The sequence below is a fragment of the Pezoporus wallicus genome, unplaced genomic scaffold, assembly GCF_028554395.1.
Source record: "Pezoporus wallicus isolate ANWC-B61680 ecotype Strahan unplaced genomic scaffold, APGP_CSIRO_Pwel_v1 contig_11477, whole genome shotgun sequence".
In the NCBI taxonomy this organism is placed as follows: Eukaryota; Metazoa; Chordata; class Aves; order Psittaciformes; family Psittacidae; genus Pezoporus; species Pezoporus wallicus.
Window position 1 is genome coordinate 901 of NW_026642780.1, and position 11,973 is coordinate 12,873.

The following is an 11,973-nucleotide window of genomic DNA, read 5'->3' on the forward strand; positions in this document are numbered from 1 at the left end:
ATGCCAATGGCGTTGGGGATGGATTGGGGTGCTAATGGGGTTTGGGATGGGATGGGATGCCAATGGGGTTGGGGATGGAGTGGGGTGCTAATGGGGTTTGGGGTGGGGTAGGGTGCCAATGGGGCTGGGGATGGAGTGGGGTGCTAATGGGGTTTGGGGTGGGATGGGATGCCAATGGGGTGCTAATGGGGTTTGGGGTGGGATGGGTGCCAATGGGGTTGGGGATGGAGTGGGGTGCTAATGGGGTTTGGGGTGGGATGGGATGCCAGTGGGGTTGGGGATGGAGTGGGGTGCTAATGGGGTTTGGGATGGGGTAGCGTGCCAATGGGGTTGGGGATGGAGTGGGGTGCTAATGGGGTTTGGGATGGGGTAGGGTGCCAATGGGGTTGGGGATGGAGTGGGGTGCTAATGGGGTTTGGGATGGGGTAGGGTGCCAATGGGATTGGGGATGGAGTGGGGTGCTAATGGGGTTTGGGGTGGGGTAGGGTGCCAATGGGATTGGGGATGGAGTGGGGTGCTAATGGGGTTTGGGATGGGGTAGGGTGCCAATGGGGTTGGGGATGGATTGGGGTGCTAATGAGGTTTGGGATGGGGTAGGGTGCCAATGGGGTTGGGGATGGATTGGGGTGCTAATGGGGTTTGGGATGGGGTAGGGTGCCAATGGGGTTGGGGATGGAGTGGGGTGCTAATGGGGTTTGGGATGGGGTAGGGTGCCAATGGGGTTGGGGATGGAGTGGGGTGCTAATGGGGTTTGGGATGGGGTAGGGTGCCAATGGGGTTGGGGATGGAGTGGGGTGCTAATGGGGTTTGGGATGGGGTAGGGTGCCAATGGGGTTTGGGAGGCGATGCCAGTGGGATTTGGGTTGTGTTTGAGATGCCAATGGGGTTTGGCATGGGCTGGCATGCAATGGTATTTGGGATGGGATGTCAATGGGATTTGGGATGAGGTGGGATCCAGTGGGGTTGGGGATGGAATGCCGGGGGGGGGGGGGGGGGGGGGGGGGTTGGATAGAGTAGGATTCCAATGGGGTAGGGTTCCAATGGGATTTAGGATTAAATGCCAATGGGATTTGGGATGAGGTGGGATCCAGTGGGGTTAGGGATGGAATGCCAATGGGATTTGGGATGAGGTGGGATCCAGTGGGGTTAGGGATGGAATGCCGATGGGATTTGGGATGAGGTGGGATCCAGTGGGGTTAGGGATGGAATGCCAATGGGATTTGGGATTTGGGGGTGGGATGGAATGCCACTGAGGCTGGGGGGGACATGGGGTCAGGGCCCGATGGGATTTGGGGTGGGGGACTGCTGCTGGGGGACATGGGGCCCCCATGCCCCCCTCTCCCCACAGAGCCGGCCAAGCAGATCCTGCAGCACCTGGGTGCGCAAGGTGAGCAGCCCGGGCGCCGGCACCCCTGGGTGCAGGCAGTGGGGCAGGGGGTGCTCTTTGGGTCCTGCCCCCCAACCCCCCCCCCCCAACTTCCCCTTTGCTCTCTCTTGCAGGCCTCAAGGTAAGGCTGCAGTGGGGGGGTGCTTGGGGTGCGCGGTGCCCCCCAGCCTTGGCGCACCGGGGCCGTGGTGCTGAGCCCGGTGCTCCCCCCCCAACCCCGGTAGCACGCGGGCAGCGATGGGGCTCTGCTGGCAATGGGGGAGCCCCCCCAGCACCCCCGGGCCTGGGCAGCGCCTGAGGGGCTGGTGGAGGAGGAAGAGGAGCAGGAGGAAGAGGAGGACGTGGGCAGGGACGGTCCCGAGGAGCTGCCTGGGGCCCAGGAGCTGCTGGGGGAGCCCCATGAGGAGCAGGTACCCCAAAACCCAAGGGGGGGGGGGGGGGGCACCCACTGGGAGCGGTACCACAGGGCACCCATATCACTCCCAGAGCACCCCATGTCACTCCTGGGGCACCCCATGGTGTCCCTAGGGCACCCAGCATCAGCACTGTAGCACCCAGCATCACTCCTGGGCACCCCACATCAGTCCTGGGACACCCAGCATCAGTCCTGGGGCTCCCAACATCAATCCTGGGGCACCCAACATCAATCCTGGGGCAGCCCGTATTGTCCCTAGGGCACCCAGCATCAGCCCTGTAGCACCCAGCATCACTCCTGGGCACCCCACATCAATCCTGGGGCACCCAACATCAATCCTGTAGCACCCAGCATCACTCCTGGGGCACCTCATATTCTTCCCAGGGCACCCCACATCACTCCTGGGCACCCCACATCAGTCCTGGGGCACCTCATATTGTTCCCAGAGCACCCCACAACACTCCTGGGGTGCCCCATATTGTTCCCAGGGCACCCCACATCAGCCCTGTAGCACCCAGCATCACTCCTGGGGCACCCCATATTGTTCCTAGGGCACCCAGCATCAGCCCTGTAGCACCCAGCATCACTCCTGGGGCACCCCATATTGTTCCTAGGGCACCCAGCATCAGCCCTGTAGCACCCAGCATCACTCCTGGGGCACCCCATGTTGTTCCTAGGGCACCCAGCATCAGCCCTGTAGCACTCAGCATCACTCCTGGGCACCCCACATCAGTCCTGGGGCACCCAGCATCAGTCCTAGGACAACCCATATTGTTCCCAGGGCACCCACATCATTCCTGGAGCATCCCCGTTGCTCTGCGGAGCATCCTGTATCACTTCTGGGGTACCCAGCATCGCTTCCAGAGCACCCTGCATCGCTCTTGGGGCACCCCAAGCGCACTCTGGGGTCCTCAGCCATGGTTTGGCTGTGACTGATTCCCCCCCCCCCAATTTGTTGTCCCCAGGCCGGGGAGCACCCACCGGTACCGGAGCCACCCAAGCGCCCCAGCAGCTGGGGCCCGGGGAGCCGCGAGAAGGTGGGTGCAGCCCCACAGCCCCGTGCCGGGGTCCCGATGGGCCCAGCACCCACCCCGTGCCCCCTCGGCAGGCCGGCAGCGCCGGGGAGCCCCCCCACCCCGAGGTGTCGGGGGCACCCAAAGCCCCATCCTCGATGGGGACCCCGGCGCCGCCGCGGGGTGCAGAGGATTTGCAGGTGCTGAGCAGCGAGGAAGAGGAGGAGGAGGAAGAGGAGGAGGAGGATGGGGGCCCGGGCAGCATCCTGCCGCCCTCGGTGCTGGACCAGGCCAGCATCATCGCCGAGCGCTTCGGAGGCGGAGGGAGCCTGTCCCGGCGGAGCAGCGTGGCCATGGAGGGGCCGTTGGCGCGGCCGGGCAGCCCCGGCGGCAGCGGCCTCGGCCCGGATGGATGCGGACCCCCCCCCGTTGAAAGCGGGGAGCCCGGGGGGCTCCCCAGGGCCGTGCCTTCCCCAGAGCCCTTGCCCGGAGCCCGCCGGGCCTCGCTGCTCTCCAACCGGGACCGTTTGCTCCTGGATAAGATCCGCGCTTACTACGGCAGCGCCGAGCACCGCGACGGCGGCGGCTTCAGCGTCCGGCGCAGGGAGAGCCTGTCCTTCATCCCCAAGGGGCTGGTGAGGAGCTCCGTGTCCCGCTTCAACAGCCTCCCGCTGCCCCCCGGCAGCCCGGAGCCCCCCAAGCATCCGGTGCCGCTGTGGGCCGTGGTGGGCCCGGGGGAGCTGTGCCACGAGAATGGGGTCCAGAGCCCCAGGACTGGGAGGCAGAGCCCTGAAAATAGGGTGCAGAGCCCTGAGCGTGGGGTCCGGAGCCCCAGGAATGAGATCCAGACCCCCAAGAACGGGATGCAGACGCTGGGGAACAGGATCCAGACCTATGAAAACAGCATCCAGAGCCCTGAGCGTGGGGTCCAGACCCCCAAAAATGGGATGCAGACGCTGGAGAACAGGATCCAGACCCCCAGGAATGGGATCCAGACCCCTGAGAACAGGATCCAGAGCCCTGAGCATGGGATCCAGACCCCAGGAATGGGATCCAGACCCCTGAGAACAGGATCCAGAGCCCTGAGCATGGGATCCAGACCCCCAGGAATGGGATCCAGACCCCTGAGAACAGGATCCAGAGCCCTGAGCATGGGGTCCAGACCCCCAGGAATGGGATCCAGACCCCTGAGAACAGGATCCAGAGCCCTGAGCATGGGGTCCAGAGCCCCAGGAATGGGATCCAGACCCCTGAGAACAGGATCCAGAGCCATGAAAACAGGATCCAGAGCCCCGAGCATGGGGTCCAGAGCCCCAGGAATGGGATGCAGCCCCCTGAGAGCGGGATGCAGACCCCTGAGCATGGGGTCCAGAGCCCCAAGAATGGGATGCAGAACCCCAGGAATGGGATGCAGATGCTGGAGAACAGGATTCAGAGCCCCGGGAATGGGATGCAGAGCCCCAGGAGTGGGATGCAGCCCCCTGAGAGCGGGATGCAGAGCCCTGAGCATGGGGTCCAGAGCCCCAGGAATGGGACCCAGAGCCCCAGGAGTGGGATGCGGCCCCCTGAGAGTGGGATGCAGACGCTGGAGAACAGGATGCAGCCCCCCGAGAGCGGGATGCAGAGCCGCCGTGGCATGGGGTGCCTCCGCATCAAGAGCATCAGAGCTGCTGCGGGCCCCACCGCTCCCCCGCTGCCCCCCGGGGTCCCCGGACGGCGCCGGCTCCTCGAGCCTTTCCCTTGGCCGGACGTTCGGGAGCTCCGCGCCCGCTTCGGTGCCGCTCGGCCGCCGCCCGTAACCGGAGCCGCTCCCGCACCGGGGGGCCGGACCGGCCGGGCGCCCGGCAGCGAAGGAGCGCGGAGGCGGCGGCCGCAGCCGCAGCGCCGAAGCCGGGGAGGGACCCAGCGCCCACGGCGGCCGTGGGGCCCTGTGGGTGGCGGCGGAGGCGGCGCTCGGGGCCGGGCAGCGGGTGCTGGTGCTGGAGAAGGGGCCGGCGCCCCACGCCGAGCCCCACAGCTACGTGCAGATCCGGTCCCCCACCACCAGGGAGAAGATCTGCCTGAAGGCCGTGGTGGAGCGGTGTAAAGCGTACCAGGGCTCCCAGGAGTACCGGCGGCGCTGCGCTGAGCCCCACGGGAGCGGCTCGGAACCCGGGAGCACAGCACAGACCCATGGAGCAGCACAGCCCCATGGAGCAGCACAGACCCATGGAGCAGCACAGACCCATGGAGCAGCACAGACCCATGGAGCAGAACAGCCCCATGGAGCAGAACAGCCCCATGGAGCAGAACAGCCCCATGGAGCAGCACAGACCCATGGAGCAGCACAGACCCATGGAGCAGCACAGCCCCATGGAGCAGCACAGACCCATGGAGCAGAACAGCCCCATGGAGCAGAACAGCCCCATGGAGCAGCACAGCCCCATGGAGCAGCACAGCCCCATGGAGGAGCAGCACAGCCTGCGGAGCAGCACATCACCTCCCCTCCTGAGCATCACTGCCCCATGGAGCATCACCTCCTCCTGGAGCATCACTGCCCCATGGAGCATCACTGCATCCTGGAGCATCACTGCCCCATGGAGCATCACTGCCTCCTGGAGCATCACTGCCCTCCGGAGTCTCTCAGCCCCACGGAGCATCACAGCCCTCCGGAGCATCACAGCCTGCTGGAACATCACTGCCCCATGGAGCAGCACAGCCCTCCGGAGTATCTCAGACCCATAGAGCATCACAGCCTGCTGAAGCATCACTGCCCCATGGAGCTTCACAGCCCTCTGGAGTATCTCAGCCCCATGGAGCATCACAGCCCCCCGGTGCCCCGCAGCCCCCCAGGCATGGCCTTGTCAGGGACCTAAGGCAGAAGTTTCAGAGCCTCGACGCCGCCAGCTAAGGGGAGGAAAAGGGGAGATGGGGAGAAACGTGGACCGGAGGGAAGGGGCGCCCAGCAATGGATGCTCAGGGGAGCCCCATGGACCTGTAACGTACGTGGCAGAAGGGGGACCCCATGGAGGTGCAGCTCAGCAAGGAAAAGGGATGCCCTATGGACCTCCATCCTACCTGGAAGAAGGGGCACCCCATGGACCCCAGCCTGCCCAGGAGAAGGGGGACCCCGTGGACCCTGAGCTCACCTAGGGGAAACAGCATCCTATGGACCCCCAACCTGCCCAGGAGAAGGGGGACCCCATGGACCTCCAACCTATGTGGAAAAGGGGGTACCCCATGGATCCCCGACTTGCCCAGGAGCAGGGGCACCCCATGGACCCCCAACCTACCTGGAAAAAGGGACCCCCAGGTTACCCAGGAGAAGGAGCACCCCATGGACCCCCAACCCAGCAAGGACAAGGGGCAGCCAATGGACCCCCAGATTGCTTGGGGGAAGCAGGACCCCCAGGGAGTGGGGTCACCCCATGTCCCCCATCCCCCCCTCAGCGCTGCACCCCGCTCGCTTTCACATCTTTATTATCAAAAATCCAACAAAAAAACCCAAATCTGAACCAAAAGTTCCTCTCTGGTCACCCCCATCCCCTCGGGGTGCTGGGAGGGGGGGGTCCCCATACCCCAATGGGGGGGGGGGGAGAAGACACGGGGAGGTGGGGTGATGGTGAGCGGTGCCCCCATGCCGATGCTCTTTGGTTGGTGCCCATGGGTGCCCCCTCTGCACCCATGCAGTGTGTGTGTGTGGGGGGTATGGCTTGAGGGGGCACCCATGGGAGCCCCCCAAGTGGGTGCTGGGAGGGGGGGGGGCATGGCCGTGGGTGCTCCTGCATGCGGGGACACGCGTGTGTGCATGCAGGGACACGTGTGCAATGGAGGGGGGGTGTGGGGGCACACGCGTGTGCCTGCCGTCGAGCATGTCGAGGAGGGAGAGAGAGAGATGTATACACGCGTGTGCTGCTGTACATACACGCGTGTGCTGCTGTACATGGAGGGAGCCCACACACGTGTGTGCTGCTGTACATGGAGGGGGGGAGCCCACACACACGTGTGCTGCTGTACATGGAGGGAGCCCACACACACGTGTGCTGCTGTACATGGAGGGAGCCCGCACACGCGTGTGCTGCTGTACATGTAGGGAGCCCGCACACGCGTGTGCTGCTGTACATGGAGGGAGCCCGCACACACGTGTGCTGCTGTACATGGAGGGAGCCCGCACACGCGTGTGCTGCTGTACATGGAGGGAGCCCACACACGTGTGTGCTGCTGTACATGGAGGGGGGGAGCCCACACACACGTGTGCTGCTGTACATGGAGGGAGCCCGCACACGCGTGTGCTGCTGTACATGGAGGGAGCCCGCACACGCGTGTGCTGCTGTACATGGAGGGAGCCCGCACACACGTGTGCTGCTGTACATGGAGGAAGGAGGGAGCCCGCACACGCGTGTGCACCGAGCGCCGGGGCTGCAGGAGCACTTGGGCTGTCCCCAGGGATGCGGCCGCAGGGATAACGCGCGTGTCCCCATCACACGCGTGTCCGTGCCCACGCGTGTCCCCATCACACGCGTGTCCGTGCCCACGCGTGTCCCCATCACACGCGTGTGGGTCCGTGTTCCCCCCCCCCGGGATGGGGGGGTCATTTCTTCTTGGGGAAGAAGCTGAAGCGTTTCTCCTTGTCCCTGCGGGGCAGGGGGCCCGCGGGGGGCCGTGGCCGGGGGCAGGCTCTGAGCCTTGCCCCGCCAGCCCTGGCACTCGCCGATGGCCGCGCTCAGCCCCTGCAGCCAGGCCTGCAGCTCCTCCTGGGGGCACGGGCACCGCGTTAAAGGGGGGTCCGGCTGCCCCACAGCTCCCACAGACACCCCATGGGTACCACCAGCTCCCACAGACACCCCATGGTTCCCTGGGTACCACCAGCCCCACACCGCATCCTGACGGCATCCTTGGTTCCCCATGGTTCCCTGGGTACCACCAGCCCCACACTTGGTTCCCCATGGTTCCCTGGGTACCCACCAGCCCCACACCACATCCTGATGGCATCCTTGGTTCCCATGGTTCCCTGGGTACCACCAGCCCCACACCGTGGCCTGATGGCATCCTTGGTTTGGTTACCACCAACCCCACACCATGTCCTGATGACATCCTTGGTTACCCCATGGCCCCTGGGTACCACCAGCCCCACACCACATCCTGATGGCATCCCTGGTTACCCCTTCAGCTGGGTACCCACCCAGTGCCCTAGGTACCACCACCCCCTGTATCCCCTGGGCACCACCGGACCCCTCTGCATGCCCCAGCTCCTTGCAGAGCACCCCGTGTGCCCCAGGCCCCACCTCACCTCATCCTTGCCATGGAAGAGCCACTCGCTGCCATTGCTGAGCCTGGGGACATTGCAGTGTGTGCCACCCCACAACACCCAAGAACAGCCCAGAAGCACCCCTTAACTTTCACCCTGCCACTCCATGTTTGCTTCTTTCCTTACCACCCCATAACATCCCATAGCAACCCATACCACCCCATACCATCCCATAGCAACCCATACCACCCCATAAAACCCCATACCACCCCATAACATCCCATAGTAACCCGTACCACCCCATACCACCCCATAACATCCCATAGTAACCCATACCACCCCATACCACCCCATACCATCCCATACACCCCATACCACCCCGTACACCCCATTCCACCCCATACCACCCATATGACCCCATACCACCCCATAGCACCCCATAACGTCCCATAGCAACCCATACCACCCCATACCATCCCATACACCCCATACCACCCCGTACCACCCTGTACCACCCATACGACCCCATACCACCCCATAGCACTCCATAACACATCATAACAGCCCATAGCACCCCATAACATCCCATAGCAACCCATACCACCCCATACCATCCCGTACCATCCCATACACCCCATAGCACCCCCTGCACCCCACCCCACAGCACCCGGGCTGTACCTGAGCTTGAAGACGTGCTTCTTCTTCTTGTAGCCGGCGGCCACCTGGCAGGAGGCGTCCTGCAGCCCCAGGGGCTCCTCGCCGTGGCAGGGCAGCCCCAGCGCCCGGCTCTTGGCATCCTTGAAGAAGGCGAGCTGCCCCCCCCGCAGCACGCAGTACCGCGTGTTCCAGGACCTGCGCCACGGCGCTCCGTCACCGCCATTGCCATCAACGCCATCGCCATCATCACCATCATCATCATCATCAACACCATCGCCATCATCACCATCATCAGCACCATCATCAACACCATCATCACCACCATCACCATCATCGTCACCATCAACACCATCGCCATCATCAACGCCATCACCACCATCATCATCACCATCAACACCATCACCATCATCATCAACACCATCATCACCACCGTCACCATCATCGTCACCATCAACACCATCGCCATCATCAACGCCATCACCACCATCATCATCACCATCAACACCATCACCATCATCATCATCACCATAAACACCATCACCATCATCATCATCACCATAAACACCATCACCATCATCATCATCACCATAAACACCATCACCACCATCATCATCACCATCATCAACACCATCGCCATCATCACCATCATCATCATCATCAACACCATCACCATCATCACCATCATCATCATCACCATCATCACCATCATCATCATCATCAACACCATCACCATCATCACCATCATCAACATCATCACCATCAACACCATCACCATCGTCATCACCATCACCATCATCATCACCATCATCAACACCATCATCATCATCACCATCAACACCATCACCATCATCGACATCATCACCATCATCATCATCACCATCATCATCATCATCACCATCAACACCATCACCATCATCATCATCACCATAAACACCATCACCATCATCATCATCACCATTATCAACACCATCGCCATCATCACCATCATCATCATCATCAACACCATCACCATCATCACCATCATCATCATCACCATCATCATCATCATCAACACCATCGCCACCATCACCATCATCATCATCACCATCACCACCATCACCATCATCAACATCAACACCATCACCATCAACACCATCACCATCATCAGCACCATCACAATCATCAACATCATCACCATCATCATCATCGTCACCATCAACACCATCATCATCATCATCATCACCATCATCAACACCATCACCACCATCACCATCATCAACATCATCAACATCAACACCATCACCATCAACACCATCACCATCATCAGCACCATCACCATCATCACCATCATCATCATCGTCACCATCAACACCATCACCATCATCATCATCACCATCGTCACCATCACCATCATCATCACCATCATCATCACCATCATCACCATCATCATCATCATCACCATCATCACCATCATCCCCACCACCACCATCCCTACCGGTTGGACGCCCGCTTGGTGGCTGCCTCCAGGTCGTGCTTGCGCCCGAGGTACCCCTCCAGCTGGACGTTGCTGGCGCGGGCCGGGAGCGTCGCCGGCTCCTCCGGCCCCTCCCGCCGCGGCGATGCCGGCTCCTCATCGCCCACCGGCCCCGCCAGCTGCCGCCAAGCAACAGCCCCATCACCACCACCACCACCACCAGCAGCAGCAGCAGCCGTGGCGGCGCCGCGCACGCCGCCCTTGGACCCAACACGATGGGTGCCGGGTGGTGGCGATGGGCACCCATTGGCTCTGGTGTTCACCGCTGACATGGGGCACGGTGGAGCCATGGGACAAGGAGCACCCTGGGGCCAGGGACCCCCCAGCTGCGCGGTGATGGGGCTGAGCCCCCGCGGTGCTGAGCCCTCCCCAGGGGGCTGAGGCACAGCAGGGGATGGCGGTGAGCGATGGAAGGGCTCAGGGATGCCGAGGTACCCTCGGGCACCCATGGGTGGGCACGTGTCTGCCGTGCGGGGATGGGAGCAGGGACAGTGCCCCCAGGCAGGCAGGGAAGGAAGGATGGTGTCCCCAGGGAAAGGGACACGTCAACAGGCAGGCAGAGGGGAGCCTGTCCCCATGGAGCCAGAGGGTGCCCACGTCCCCATGGAGCCAGAGGGTGCCCACGTCCCCATGGAGCCAGAGGATGCCCATGTCCCCATGGAGCCAGAGGATGCCCACGTCCCCATGGAGCCAGAGGGTGCCCATGTCCCCAAAAAGGCAGAGGGTGCCCATGTCCCCATGGAGCCAGAGGATGCCCATGTCCCCATGGAGCCAGAGGGTGCCCACGTCCCCATGGAGCCAGAGGATGCCCATGTCCCCATGGAGCCAGAGGGTGCCCATGTCCCCATGGAGCCAGAGGATGCCCATGTCCCCATGGAGCCAGAGGGTGCCCATGTCCCCAAAAAGCCAGAGGGTGCCCATGTCCCCATGGAGCCAGAGGATGCCCATGTCCCCATGGAGCCAGAGGATGCCCACGTCCCCATGGAGCCAGAGGGTGCCCATGTCCCCAAAAAGGCAGAGGGTGCCCATGTCCCCATGGAGCCCGAGGGTGCCCATGTCCCCATGGAGCCAGAGGATGCCCATGTCCCCAAGCAGGCAGGAGGAGCAGATGAGGTTCCTGTCCCCAGGCAGGCAGAGCAGCCCGAAGCAATGCGGTCCCCAAGCAGGCAGGAGGAGCAGATGCCCATGGCCCCAAGCAGGCAGAGCAGGCAGGAGTGGAGCGGGTGGCAGCAAGCACAAGGTTGGTTGGCACATGGGGGTGACGGTGCCCTGATGGTGGCAGTGCCCTGTTGGGTGCTGATTCCATGTGGGGTAGTGATGCCCTACGGGTTGTTGAGGTCCTATAGGGTGACAATGGCTTGCAGGTTGACAATGCCCCATACAGTGATGCTGCTCCTCGGTGTGATGATGCCTCACAGGGTGACATCCCCATGGGGTGACCATGTCTATACAGTGATGATGCTCATTGGTGTGATGATGCCTCACAAGGTGACATCCCCATGGGGTGACCGTGGCCCTATACAGTGATGATGCTCAATGGTGTGATGATGCCTCCCAGAGTGACATCCCCATGGGGTGACCATGGCCCTATACAGTGATGATGCTCATTGGTGTGATGATGCCTCATAAGGTGACATCCCCATGGGGTGACCATGGCCCTATACAGTGATGATGCTCATTGGTGTGATGATGCCTCACAAGGTGACATCCCCATGGGGTGACCATGGCCCTATACAGTGATGATGCTCATTGGTGTGATGA

The 11,973-nt window shown here is 62.5% G+C and overlaps 1 protein-coding gene across 1 annotated transcript; it reads left to right on the top strand.

Moving 5' to 3' along the window:
• The first annotated feature begins 1,317 nt into the window (after positions 1-1,317).
• Positions 1,318-5,705, top strand: LOC130611500 (pleckstrin homology domain-containing family G member 3-like). Its single transcript, XM_057432260.1, is given in 9 exon segments — positions 1,318-1,387; positions 1,501-1,508; positions 1,612-1,797; positions 2,768-2,839; positions 2,911-3,629; positions 3,860-4,181; positions 4,428-4,633; positions 4,635-4,954; positions 5,596-5,705. Coding segments are annotated over 9 exon segments (2,013 nt in total).
• The last annotated feature ends 6,268 nt before the right edge of the window (positions 5,706-11,973 follow it).